This window comes from Ochotona curzoniae, unplaced genomic scaffold, assembly GCF_017591425.1.
Source record: "Ochotona curzoniae isolate NIBS_2020 unplaced genomic scaffold, NIBS_Ocur_1.0 scaffold_3835, whole genome shotgun sequence".
In the NCBI taxonomy this organism is placed as follows: Eukaryota; Metazoa; Chordata; class Mammalia; order Lagomorpha; family Ochotonidae; genus Ochotona; species Ochotona curzoniae.
The window spans coordinates 20,936,396-20,951,265 of record NW_024467114.1 but is presented as its reverse complement, the minus strand read 5'-3'; the positions used below and the strand labels follow the sequence as shown (position 1 = coordinate 20,951,265).

The 14,870-nt window shown below is 38.5% G+C and overlaps 1 protein-coding gene across 1 annotated transcript in view; it reads right to left on the bottom strand.

Annotated features, from left to right (window-relative positions):
• DPY19L1 (dpy-19 like C-mannosyltransferase 1) overlaps positions 1-14,870 on the bottom strand; it is an 83,663-nt gene that overhangs the window by 38,097 nt on the left and 30,696 nt on the right. Inside the window, exons 7-8 of the mRNA XM_040964979.1 lie at positions 12,115-12,172; positions 829-920 (exon numbers count right to left, since the gene is read on the bottom strand). Coding sequence (XP_040820913.1) covers positions 829-920; positions 12,115-12,172 — 150 coding nt within the window. The remainder of the gene's footprint in view (positions 1-828; positions 921-12,114; positions 12,173-14,870) is intronic.

Here is a 14,870-nt window from a genome sequence, read left to right as displayed (position 1 = left end):
ACAGCAAAATCCAATCAAATCCTAAATTTCTGGAAAGATTTTTCCTGGCACACCTTATGTGTACTGAAGTAGTTCCTTTCTACACATATTATCTGATTCTCAGAGGCACTAAACAAATTTCCCATGTTAATGAATCCGAGTACAATGATTCTGTAAACCATTCTTCATTCGAAGGGACTATACCTCGCAACACACACTCCAGACTGGCCATCATTCCCCTTCTTTCTGCCTGGTTAAGGACAGCTGACAGAAATCAGAGTGAATTTGCTGCACATGAGTAATTACTGTGGACCACTAAGAAAAAGAGGACTAGAAAGTACATGGAGGAAATGTCTTTGGTTTAATTATTTTTAAGTCATACTTTTTACAAAAGAATTTATTTTTATTTGAAAGGCAGAAATAGGGGAAGCAGAGGTAAAGACCTTCCATTTGCTGGTTCATTCCCCAAATGACCACAACAGCCAGTAGTGAGCTGATCTGATTCAGAAGCCAGGAGCTTCATCCAGGTCTCCCAAGTGCTGCAGGGTCCTACGGCTTGTGGCCATTCTCCACTGCTTTTTCAGGCCACAAGCAGTGAGCTGGGTGGGAAGCAGAGCAGCCAGGACAAAAACTGGTGCTCATATGGGATGTTGATGCCACAGGAAGGAGGATAAGCTTGCTAAGCCACCACAGTGGCCCATTAAGTTATACTCTTAAAACAGCTTTTACTAATTCAGTATAACAATATCATTTTAATTATGTTGTTTTTTTATTACAAAAATGCATGAATATTTAGTTCTTAAAGGCAAAAAAAAAAAAAAAGGAAACCTAAAGATAAGTCAAAATTACCTGAGAATATGAGTCACGAGCAACATCTGCAGCACAAGGAATGGATAGGAGAAGCTTTCACGGAGAGGCGGGGTCCACATCACACGGGTACACTGAAAAAAAAAATGCAGAGCGTACAGTGATACAATACACTGGTTACAGTAGCTAGCTAAGGCTTACCAAGCAGAAGCTGCTAACTATAAACACAAGGAGAAGCACTTTTAAATTGTCTGTTACTAAGCTATCAGACTTTCCAAAACTAGCCAACTGAGGAAGGAAGCATCTCTGAGAGACACGCCAAGTGGTAAGTCATGAGCTGTCACAGAGCTCCAACCATACCTTAAGAGGAAAGGGGGAGGGCATTTCAAGCAAAAACATGTTCTATCAACATCAGAAATGTTTCTTTTTAAATAATTATTTATCTGCGGATTGCCTTCTTTCCTATGAACTGCAGCAGAACTACCTATAACTAATACTTGAGAATTCTTCACAGTCATCTATTTTGGAATTTGTGTTCCCAAAAGAAGGACATTTCATTTTGTTCTTTCTTCCTCTTTGCCCAAGCAACTCTGGGTTACAAACATGAAAAAGGAATTAAACCGCCAAAGTTGTAAAAAAAAAAAAATAAATAAAAAATAAAAAAAATTCAAGCATCAGGCCTTCCAAAAAATTTACTTTAGACATAATTAACAAAGTAGTCCCTGAGTTTTATTATTCAGGCAAGTTCTTGAATATATTCTAAATAGGAAAAATCCACCTTTCCACTTAAAGAAAACTCCACTGCACTAAATGTAAGCAAATCGAATGGCTGCCACTAAGCCAGCAACACTACAAGAAATCATTTAGTCTTCATGTCAAGCACTGTTGATTATACCAAGAATATAAAGGAATTGCAAAGACCATGTTGAAAATACATTTCTTCTTTTTAGCTCTACTTCAGATTACTGGATACTTACACTAATGCTACAAAACTCTGGGATATTTTTTTCCTTTTCTATTAAAGTTGACCACCCTCTAAGAAATTGATAAAAATACTTATTTATGAATGAACTATACTCCACAAAACAATCCTGATAATGCATATTATAGTTACTGGAATTCAACTTTAAAAAACTACAGATTAAGCAGCAGCTCTGTGTTGGCCAGCACTCTACGGAGAACTGGTTCAACTCTCAGCTGCGCTGGCTTCTGATGCAGATTCCTGTCCATGCACATGACAAGTACTCAGGACTTTGCCACCCGCATGGGAGACGTGCCGGCAGTCCCAGAGCTCTGTCCTATCCCAGTCCTGGACAATGCAGCCATCTGAGGAGTTAATTAGCACAAGGAAGCCTCTCTCTCTCTTTCTCTGTCTCTCTCTCCCTCCCTGACTCCTTACTTTTCTCTCCCTGAGCCTCTCTTTCTCCTCAATTGCCTCTTCTTCTCTGTTACTCTTTCAAATAAACCTATATTAAAATCCTGCAGTCATCAGAAATTTTAGTATGACTGACAGTAAGATACATAACCAAAAATTATAAAACTAATAGTCTCTTGCAAATGCAGCAAGAAAATGCCCGAAATATTTAACATACATTGGAGAATTTTCCTCATTCAGTGTTCAAAAACAATTTTTGTTACCCAGATTCAACTTCCTTGACATTTCTCATAATTCATTTATTAGCTAAAGTCATTCAGGTCTCTCAAGCTCAATTAAATCCCCCGAAGTAGGAATAAGAACATCCAATTACAGGACTGTAATAAGAACAAGGTCTTCCTCCTTCAGAATGCGAAGAGCTAGTGAATTCAAATGCACGTGGCAGTGCTTTTAAAGGCTTCTCCGACAACACAGCCTGCTTTACAGCATCTGCCACGGACATAACTGCTGTTTCAGATGACCCCACATAATTTGAAAACAGTCAACAAATTTGGTTTAATCACACCCTTAGTTTCAACAAATGCTTTTTCTTAATTACAATTTTAGATGGAACACAAAAGTCTTCTACTTGTCTATGTAATGTCAAAGTTTAAAAGGGCAGTGTTTGTTGAAGGTAGTATCTTGCAAACTAAAAATTAAAGAAAAAACACATACATGTGACCTACTTCAAAAACAATTATACAAATGTGCAATGTATGGTGCATATTAAATGAGAAATTTGTTGTCAAAGTGAAAAGCTGTAGAAGCTGTTGTCACGTAGCACGCCATGTTTAACACACATTTCACTGCACTGCACAGGACTGCAACAGAATACTGTCTAAAGATGGCTGGCAGCAGGCTTTCCTTTATTTTTCTGCTTATTGAAAATGAATTGTTTAATAATTCATTCATGAACCAAAATCTAAGCAATTTTAGCAACAGCCAGCTTTATTTTCCAATATCTCCTTTCAAATATTTTGCTGATAATATTAGAGATGTAGCATAATCTACTTACTTTCTCTTCATGATTTCAGAATAAACAGAAGTATTGGGCTATAAATTGTGGTTAGCACTAGCATAAAATAGAGCATATTTCAGGTTTGACCCAAGATTTCTGACTTGATAACTTTTGGATTTAAAACAAATTGTTAAAAACAAAACAAAACAAACAAACAAAAAACCACCACACGTCCAGGGACAGTGATGTATTGAGCAGCAAGCTAACCCTCCACCTGCAAGCACAGATATTCCATTCCACATCGGCAGCAGTTCCAGTCCTGCCTAATTCACTTTCAATCCAGCTCCCTGCTTGTGGCCTGGGAAAGCAGTGGAGGATGACTCAAGTCATTGGCTTCTCAACACATGTGGGAGACCCAGGGGAAGCTCCTGGCTCCTAGCTTCAGATCAGCTCAGGTCTCGCCACTGTGGCCATCTGGGGAGTGAACTAGTGGGTGGAAAATCTCTCTCTATCTTTCCTTCTCTCTCTGGAAAATGTCTTTCAAATAAGCTGCCCACCTTGAGCTCAACATGATAGCCTATCAGCTAAAGTCCTCACCTTGAAAGCTTGGGGTCCCATATGGGCACCAGTTATCATCCTGGCAGCCTTGCTTCCCATCCAGCTCCCTGCTTGTGGCCTAGGAAAGCAGTTGAGGATGGCCCAGAGCCTTGAGGCCCTGCATCCGCATGGCAGACCCGGAAGAGGCTCCAGGCTCCTGGCTTTGGATTGGCTCAGCTCCAGCTGTTGTAGTCACTTGGGGAATAAATCAAAGGATGGAAGATCTTCCTCTCTGTCTCTATTCCTCTCTATACATCTGATTTTGCAATAAAAACAAATAAATCTTTTGGGGAAAAAAAAAAAGCTGCCCACCTCTAACTATTGCTATGCTGAATTAGTTGTAATGTTGCTTTATATTGCTTAATGCTAGCTATCATAAAGCCTTAAACACTATACCTATGAGTACTCCCATTAAAGATACCTGGCCACCATTCTTTAGAGAATGACAGGTATAAGCATCCTACAAGTTATGTGAAAACCATAAAGAAAAAAAACCGTGCTATCAGTGATGGCTTGCATATCTATGTTAAAGGGTCTCACTCTCTGGGTAGACCCTAATCTTAGTTTGGGCTTTGTGCTTCTGATGACACTGCAAATTGGTAAGTATTTAACTTAGCTGCTTTGTTAGCGTTTTTGCCTATTTCTGTACCAAATACTACTAAGTGGCTCAATTATCAAGTTACATATTTTCCATCTGAACTGATAATTCAATTTTGCCTCACGCAGGGATTAATACTGCCATGATAAGCAACTGCTATTATTTAGCTTCATTATGTTTCTATAGAATTTATGTTAGTTCCACATAAAGAAACATATATCTTTTTCTCTAAATTTCCAATATATCATGACATCTTATCCTCAGTTACTTTTCATTCCCTTAATCAAATACACTTATTTAATAAGTTGTTATATCAGTACTAGTGTAGTAATTCTGAAAAAAGCACTTTATTGTATTATAGAATAAAGCAAGTAAGTGTTTAAGATGTGTAGAGAGATACAAACATGGAGCAGCAAAAGGAAGAACATAACACTAGGTAAGAATTAGAAGAATCAATATGAATTAATGATATTTTTAAAATGCATTTTCTGGGGACAGGTATTGGTACTAGCAGTTAAAATGCAGGTTAGGATGCATCCCACACCACAGTGCCTGCGTTTATTTCCCACCTTCATCTTCCGGTTCCAGCTTCCTGCTAAAGCAGTCCCTGGGAGAGAGCTGTCAATTCAAGTAACTGAGCTCCTGTTGCCCATGCAGAAACTGGGTTGAGCGCCAGCCTCCAAGTCTCTGCTCTTGCTAGAGGGCCGCTGTGGGCAAGGGGGGAGCAGGAGCAGGGTGTCAGTGGATGGGAATGCTCTCTCTGTCTCTCTGCCTTAAAAACAGGCAGCTAAAACACATTTTTCTAGCTTTCCACAAAAAGGGAACTAAAAACAATTACATGCAAGTAGCACTGTGCACAGCATGCACCTAGGCTGTGGTCTCCAAATACTATTTTTCCACTAATAGGATCAAATTTCTTGTAATATAGCTGATTCCATATCTGGGGACAAGACAGTACAAGACAATCCTGGAACAATTTTTATTGACAAAAAAAGCCATGTTCAAAGGCTGAAAGGACACATCAAAAAGAGAATACCATTTTCTAAAAAAAGCACATAAACTGCCTTAGAATTAATCTAACAAACATAGGCAAAACAAAATATGCTAAGAGAAATTAAAGAAGTAAATGAAGAGCTGTGTCCAAAACTGCAGGGATGGTTAGTATGGTTAATATGAAGGAATGGTTAACAGGAAATGTAATTAGGAGGGAAAAACTATTCACACAAAAAATTAATCACATACATTTTTCAATATAAGTTCTTACTAAATTTGAGGCACATTTGTAAATGATACCATTTAGTCAACCCCTAAATAATGTGAAATTTATCATATCAATTCAGTTATTCTTACATTCTTAACTGAAGCAAACTGGGTACCACTTGAGTATTTTGAAGAGTTAGGAAGAGCCAAGACAGAACTGGCAGGTGGAAGCCTGATGAATTCCTGCTGAAAAACTGGGGGAAAACACCCTGGTATGATGAGCAGAGTGAGCAAGACCACTGTCAAGGAAGAGGCAGAGCCTGGGCAAAGCTTTCCTGGGCATTTTTCTAAGGCTCTGGCTAAATTTCTGAGAATACTTCCTCAATCATCAGATATTATTACTTTGTTAGCATGCTTTCCCATTTCAGAAATTGAGTTCTATAATGTGCTCTTGCCTTGACTGGCCTGCAGCCCCCTTCTCGTAGCCATTGCTTTGAGAGTGCTTTCCCCTTGGGCTTACAATAGCACAGCTACATTCTGTCTTTGTCTTCGGTTACAATTCTTCCAAAAAACGCTTCTGAATCTTGATCTCACTTGTTTCAAATGTCCATTGAAAAATATGTTTTATCTGTAGCTGATCTAGGTATAACAAATCTAGTGGAAAGTTTGTTTCATTTTAATTTTCAGTCTGAATTTTAAATGGAACCAAATGAGATGTTAATTATCCCTGCTGCTAATTGTTGGTCCTCCTCAATCAGGGCATGAACAGGGCTAATTTTTCAATGTTATTAATATAAATAGACTTTCTCTATTTCACAGCTACAGTTTCAAGAAAACAACCCCATTTCCCCTCTCACTGGCTTCCCCCAAACCTTCTCCCCACTCCCCTCGATCAGTTTTTCAGGAGACATAATTTGAATACATTTTGTATTTGTAGGATTTATTTGCAACAAATCATAACTCTGAACAAGTTAAAAGCAGGAAGGCCGCAGTGCAACAGGAGTACAAACAAGGACTAAGCACAACAATCCCATCCCAAAAAGATCATTTAACTCCTATACATTTTTATGGCATTCTATCCTAACTGCCACATACCAGAGAAACCATTAGACATCTGTGTTTTTGAGCCTGGCTTATTTCATTAAGCAAAATGATTTTCAGTCACATCCATTTTGCTGCAAAAGACAGGGTTTTATTCTTTTTTATGGCTGAACAGCATTATATAGTGCATGTGTGTGTGTATATACAGATATAGATATATCACATTTTCTTAAGCCACCAGCTGATGAATATCTGGGTTGATTTTGTATTTCAGCTATAGGTATTCTGGTATTTCAGCTATTCTGTATATGAGCAATAAACGCAGGGATACAGGTGGTTCTTTGTATTTCCTTCGAGTAAATCCCCAGGAGTAGGATGGTTGGATCAGAAGGAATCTCTATTTTCAGATCTCTGGGGAAGCTCTGAAGTGTCTTCTACAATGGCTATAAAAGTTAACACTGCTACCAATGGTGGATCAGGGTACCTTTTCCCCACATCCTTGTCAGTGTTTGCTGGGGACTGTTTGGATGTTTATTATTTATTTTGCTTGTTTCATCTTTGGATGACAGCCAGTGTAACTAGCATAGGTAAAGCCTCACCGTGGTTTTTATTGAAAATTCCCTGATTACTATCCCGAGCATTTTCTCATGTGTCTGTTAATACATGACCTTCCATCTGTTGAAAGCGGCCTATTCCTCCCCTTTGCAACTGGATTAATTTTTTTCCCACCAAATTGATGTGGATGGCTTGCTACTGCAGGCTTTATCTTCATTATATGTCTTCTTAAACCACAGAATCCATTTCTAACTGCTGATTTCTTTAGGGTACTGTCCCCAGATATTTTCTAGAACATCAGTGATTTCACTATTTTACTCAAATATCAGCAAAACATTCATGTTTGCTGCGCTTTAATTTTAGCAGAAATCTGGTTGCACTGATAGAAGTTCTTTCCAAACTAGTATCTAATTGTTCTTAATGCCTCACACTAAGTCCTGTGCAGATATATGACAAATTAGTTTGAGTTTATTTTGATGCAAAAGCTTTCAAATTCCATGAAATGGTTCTCCATAATATCCATTTACCATGAACTTATTGAAGATTCCTCAACTATTTAGGATGTGGATGTCAAGTCTCTTCAAACTGATCTCTAGAGATTCAACATAATCAGCTAAAATTCCAGTAGGTTACATATACGTTGGACAAGGAAGAAGTGGGTGACAAGGTGATTTTAAAACATGTGGAGATAAACACAAAGGACCTGGTGTAACAATAGCAATACTGAAAAACTCACTATCAGATAGCAAATTCACAAAGCTACAATATTTAACACAGTGATTCTAGCTTAAGAAAAAGAAGATGGAGCAGAACTGTAAGTAAGTCTAGAAACAAACCTAAAAACATGCAATCACTTGCCAACTGGATGATAGAGGGCGGAGGGGAGTCTTACTCTATTTCATACTACACGTGAATGTTTAAATAGACTATTGTCCAAAACATGAAAACCACACAAATCAGGCTTCCAGAAGAAAAAATATGAGGAAATCTTAAGTTCTACAGCAGGTATGGAATTTTTAAAATTGGGATACAAAAAGTAATAAGCATGAAGGATTAATAAATTGAATTTCACCAAAATGAAGAACTAACAGTAAGCCTAAATTCCTTATAATGTCAAAGTTATAGAAATTTTATGAATAAAATTAATTTTTCAAAATAAACTTTTTTAGGCAAAATAATAAATGCAATATGTGTGATCCTTAATCAAACTCTGGATCCAAGAAATATCATAACAGGATTTATTTATTAGAATAACTTTAGCAATTTGGATATAAATTATATTCAAGTGCTACTGCATATTTCTGAGGTAAGCTTCTCGGGTGTGATAAAATCACTGTGACTGTGTGTGACAATGTCCTTGTTTGCAGCAACATTTAGTATTTAGAGAGTTCAGGCCATCATGTCTCTGTTCAAATAAGGATAAAGTCCACTCAAGTGTGTACATAATAAAAAGAAAATACAGCAAAACATTAAAACCAAAAGAGAATAATTGAACCTAGAATTTTTCGTGGGGCTTAAAACTTATCAAGATGAAAAACGTAAAGGGAAACATACAGAAACATGTTTTCCTTGCACGGCCTTTGTAGTACAAGATTTACAGAAGAACTAGACATTGCTCAAATCGAGATGCACAGCTGTTGATCTGCCTGAACGCATGGAAACAACTCCCTACTCCAGGAATGGGCCTGCCGCGTGCCGTCCCTGTTGGAACCAGTAGAAAACACACTTTCCAAGTACATACACCAAACCTGCAAAAGCCACAAACACAATGAAAAGTTCTGTCTGACCTGGTAAGAAAACAAAATACCAGTGAAATCTGGAGCAGAGAAAGAGAAAATATTCAAAGGGAAACACAGAAGGAAAAATGAAAGAAAAGAAAAAAAAGCAGGACCTATATCAAACAACAACATGGACCATTCACACAATCAGAATGCTCAAAGGAAATGGGGAAGATGAAAATATCCAGAGAGAACAGACTGGTTAAAATGTCCCCAAATGTGGATGTGAGGGCGATCTGGCTGCGACATCTGTCACCCCACTGATCGCCAGGGTTGATTCGGCTGATCTGGCTGGCTAGGCGGGTGTCCCCTTCCTCCTTCTCCGCTCCATGTGCGTCCCTCCCGAAGCTTCGCGCTCGGTCGAAGAGGACGACCATCCCTGCTAGAGGAGGACCGGTCTTCACTCAAAGGTATACGAGTAGCTGCGCTCCCCTGCTAAAACCTCCAAAAAATGTCCCCAAATGATTTAAGGAAAAAATCAAACCACTGAACAAAGATGTTCAGTGACTCAAGCAGGTTACATAAAAGCCCAGTGCATCTAGGTTTACCACTATCAAATGCATAAAAGCAAATGCAAGAAAAAAACCTTCAACCCTCCAGAGAAGAGGCACATTTGGAGAACAACAATAAAAATAATGATTGGCTTCTTAATAAACAACAGCTAGGAGACAATAGAATGACATCTTTTAAAGTGCTGAAAAATAAAACTATAAATCTAAAATTATCCAGCAAAAAAGAAACTTCAAAAAATGATGAGAAAATAAGGACTTTTTTTTTTTTTACACACAATGCCTAAGGGAATTTCTTGGCAACAGATTTTCACCACGGTGCTAAACAAAGTTCTTAAAACCAAAGAGAAATTGTGCAAAATGGAAACACAGATCTGCAAAAGGAAAAAAATTACCACTGCAATGCTAGCTGAAATGTCTAGCTATTCCAGATAGCTAGGGTTTGATCAGGCGCTGGTGAGGAAATGTGTGCCGGCGTGGGGTGTCAAGCGGGCAGGAAAAAAGGCACGGGAAATAGCACATGCAAAGGCCCTGAAGAAGAAGAAGGGATGGTATGCACTAGGAACTGGACGAGGGCAAGCCAGAGGAACTGGGACACACAACCAGCCTGGAGAGTGATGTCAAACAAGACGAGAAACCCACAAGGGCTGTCTCTCAGGATGTCATTATCTGGATTTCTACTGCAACACTGACTAATTTTCAGACACGTATTTGCAGATTCATTGCCAAATCATGTTACCTTGCCTTCTTTTTTGGAGCTTTCTGAGTTTCTCAAGGTTGAATATAACATCACAAATCCAGAGACACATCAATCAACAGCCTAAACCAGTAATACATCTTGTACTTACACTAAGTTACAGGTTAATATAAAAATTATGTCACTCTCCTCCTTCAGTAGCTTTCCATCTGCTTTAGTCAATCCTACAGTGACCTTCAGGGACCAGAGTCTGCTCCTTCCTGCCTGACCTAATCCATCACTCTCTGTTCCTATGATGGCCTCCCTGCTACTGCCCAAATGGGCCAGTTTCTCTCCCAACTTGGGTACAGTAACTTATCCACTCCAAGGTTAGAGATACACATCAGTACAACTATCTACTTGACCTTCTCAGTAAAACAGGAATTCTGATGATAGGTTAATTTTTCTGAACAAAGTGATGTCTAAACATGTTTAAATACATAAATAGCTAAAAAGTATCAAGAGGAAGTTCTACGAGTGAAAAAAAAAATCATCCAAATTGTCTGAGTCCCCTCTAAGAAATGATGTGCAGGTCACAAGACAATCAAATTATAAGGAAAATGTAAGATGAGAAAGTAACAACCCCAGTACACAGCACAGCATATGGAACACAGCAGACCTCTGGCTGAACAGCCACCTTACTGTGTCTTGGCTCCACAACTCTCAATCATTCCCTGTCTCCAACATCTTGCTATTATACAATGCTTCTTCCAATTTTAATAAATCTGTTCCCATTTCTTAGCTCATTCTCACAAGAATTTATACGTCAACATATTTCATGGTCTACACTAGCATGATGTGCAGCATCCACACAAAGAAAAGCAAAATCATTCTTTTCTCTCTGTCTTTTCACTTTTGGCTCAGAACTCACACTACACTAATTACGATGTCATGCTATGATCACCTATCAAATGCTGTAATCTACAAAGCTTCTGCAGCTTTACATTTCTATGACTCTAAGCACATATTAGTTGAATCTCCATTAGTAATTTACTGATTTTAAAAAGTAGTCCAAATTCAACTCTGCATTAGGTTTGGGCATTACTACTTCTAGTCCTTCCTAACATGTACATATTCAAATACTGCAGAAACCAAATGTATAAATGTATAAACGCTTTCCTTCATGCTAAACTTTCCATGAAAGAGATCTGGGCAAAGATATTTCACTAGAAATTCATTTACAACTATGATTAATTTAAGAGAAGGAATTCGTTGATGCTTTCAATTTATTACAGGATTTAATCTGAACTAAATTACTAATAACTTTAAACTATTAATAAACCAAGCTAACAATTACATTGCAATCACCATATTTCTAACTCTGCTTTAGGTACTTTACACATATAATTTCATTTATTCTCTGAAATAATCCTAAGAGACCAGTAATACCGTTGTACCATTCACCACCAGAGATAAAGAGGATCTGCTTGGTTCACACAGCAACTAAATAAACACCAGAGCCAGGATCTGAATTCAAACAGCCTAGATCCAGGACTACAACCTTTGCAACGCTGCTCTCTTTAAAAAGCCTGCAGACATTTGCAAATGTCCAGGTAGAACGAAGTATTCTGCAAAGGACATCTGCTTAACACATTATGGTAAAAACTTAGTGAATCACTCCTATAAGAAAAAGTAACTTCTGCACAGACAGTTCAAACCTTATCTATGGCTGGCTTGTATCTATTTTCTTAAAACATGACTTTCATACCTTCTAAAATTCAAAAAAAAAAATTCTACAGACCCACTATTTCTTCAAATACCTAAGATATATGTCACATAGGAGACATAACAGCTGTGGAATGGTAACGAAGTTAATTTAGCATGTAAATTTTGAATCACAACAGCAACATCCTATATTTAAGAAAAGCCAAATAGATTGAAATTGAATTTCAGAAGGAACCTGTATTTCTTGAAGTGATTCTGAGAACAACTGACTACTCACCTCTCCATGATTGAAAAAGAAGCACAGCACAGTGACCAGGCCTCCTAGTCGACTGCCACTGAAAAGGAGGATAAGAGAGGAGATCTCAGACAGTGGGAATCCACAGCAATCCTTCCTAACAAACCCGTAGCACACCCTGAAAACCTGCTACTACAACTCGCCTATACTTATTTACAGAATAGTTTATTTCTTCCAAAGTATCACTAGTCAAAATAACTTTCCTTTTGAAAAAGCATTTGCCTTCTTCAAAATGTATAGACTCAGAAAACCAACTGAAAAAGGATTTAAAAAATCAAAAACAAAACAGGTAGTCGTGTTAATTGTGAATCATTCACCCTGACTGCCCTTTTCTGTTTTTCTTTCCAGTGCCATGACTTATTTCTGTCCTTCAGCATTTCTCAAAATATGTTACTTGATATTAAGACATTCATTAGAGAAAAAGGTGAGGAAGAACTGCAGAACAGGAGTCAAAAGGAAAACATCACTCCTTCAGCTTGAACTTGAAAATCGACAGAAAATGTCTGGAGAGCACTAGCTTACAAATCAAGGCTTTTTCATTTGTTTATATTCAGGATGACAACCAGGTTTGTGACTCTAGCCATGAAATCACCAGGGAATAGTCTGGCAGTTCTTACAAATGAAGCATCATCTGTTCTCAGCAAACACAGTGAAATGTGTTTGCTACTTTCCTCCAAGTCTGGCCAGGAAAATCGAGGTAGTTTTTAGGTTTCCTCCCTTGTTTTTTTATCTTTATTCTTCAGGTCTTCTTATTCTTTAATTCACAGCTGCTTTCTCTTTATTGTCTCCAAATATCCTTCCTTCATTCAAGCCAAATGTCAATAAGAGAACAACACAGAAAGGTCAGAGAGCTAAGTGTACAAGTTATCGCAGCTCACTGCATTTACTACTGGGGATGCAGAAATGGGAAAAGTGGAGCAAGAGACAGCAGGAGTAATCCAGGTGGCAGGGCAGGGAGGGGGCTACATGACTCCTCTTTGTCACTCTGACAAGGGGACAAGCCAGGCTACAATCTCCAGCATGGACGACCCGAGTGTCTTGGAAAAGGAGGACATGGAAGGATGCAATGTTTGGTGGCCAGTAGTTTTTGGAGCTCAGTTTTTCCCGACAGACACTCACTTCTAGAGAGCAGAGGTGGCAGTATTAACTCTGAGATGCCACTTCCACTTGAACAGAGGTCAGGAGGGCTGTGGAGCGATGCAAGGGAGCTGTGGCAGCTGGTGACACAAACTTAGTATGTCATAATAATAATAATACGTGTTTTCTTTTTTTCTCCCTCAACTGTCAGCCTGAAGTGGCACAGATGAAATGCCAAAGGGCAAAGGAACTAAGGATGTTGGCTGGTACCTGGCTGAAGTAAGAGGGATAGATGAGAGAGCTCGGGAAGTTAGCACAGGTTAGAGAGTGGAAGCCAGGGTTCTCTCCTTAGAGGTCCACACCATGAAGAAAAGTCAACAGGCTGATTTCAGGCACCATTAAAAGTGATTGCAAATTAGAGAGGTTAAGGCAGAGCAAGTGGTTTGAAACAATAAATAAATTTTAGTATTTTGAATGTATTCTAACAAGACACAGAGTACAGGATTTTCTAACAGTGACTTCCTCCATACCACTGTCCTTTAATCTTTCTCTAAGAGAATCACAATCAGCAACCTCTGTGTGTGCCCATTCTTCCAAGTCTTTCTCCACAGTCATTTCAATGTGATCAAACTACTACCACCCCTTTCAAACTTGCTCCTTTTGTAATTAATCTTTACGCAACCTAAAGCATTCCTTCACAGATGTCAAATACTGCACCACATCAACATACGTCAATTTGTTCAGCCTCTTCCTTACTATTGGACCTACTTGTATTTTTGTTTCCAAAGGACAGATCCAACATGTGATCCATGAGTCAAAGAAGCAACCTATGTCAAGAAGCACAGTAGTACCACAGTGTGTGGTAGTTCTTTATCAATGACACAGTGCAGGATGTGGTGAAATCCTTTGAATTTTGTCCTTTAGAAAGGTGAAAACTTTTTTTTCTCTTATTAATTTTAACTTGTACCTCGCTGTTTACTTACATGGGCCATCATTTTCAGTGCTGTGCTGTGTTTTGACAAAACAGTTCTCTACTGTGAACTGCCACTTGTCTGGTCTGTTTCGCTGCTAGACTAGGGTGATCGAATCTTTGGCTGTCACATGTGAGTGGTGCTGACACTGCTTCAGGTGCTTCATTACTAATCCGGTTCCTTACAGCCTAGGAAAGCAGCAAAGAATGGCCCAGTGCCTTGGGACGCTGCATCCACTTAGGAGACCTGGGAGAGTCTCCTGGCTCCCAGCTTCTGATCAGCTCAGCTCTGGCTGCTGTGGCCATCTGGGGAGTGAGCCAGCAGACAGAAGACCAAGACTCTCTCTGTTTCTCCTTCTCTCTGTAAAACCTACCTATCAAGTAAGAGTAAATGAATCTTTAGAAATGGTATTTAACTTAATTTGGGGAGCATCATCATTATAGGAGAATATCACTGCCCATTCAAATTATTTGGTTCTAGCTATAATTCTTTAAATAAAAACTTTAGGAATAAGAAATATAGTAACCAAGCACCTTAAAGTTAAAATTTACAAATGCATGAAAGATATGATTAAAATGTGATCAGAATAGAGCTTTTCATTATTTTCAGATCCTGAATGGTCATGTAAGTTAAAGAAAACACATCAAGGATCTGAAGGAGAAAATAGAAAAGCTCAATTTTGTGAATTTA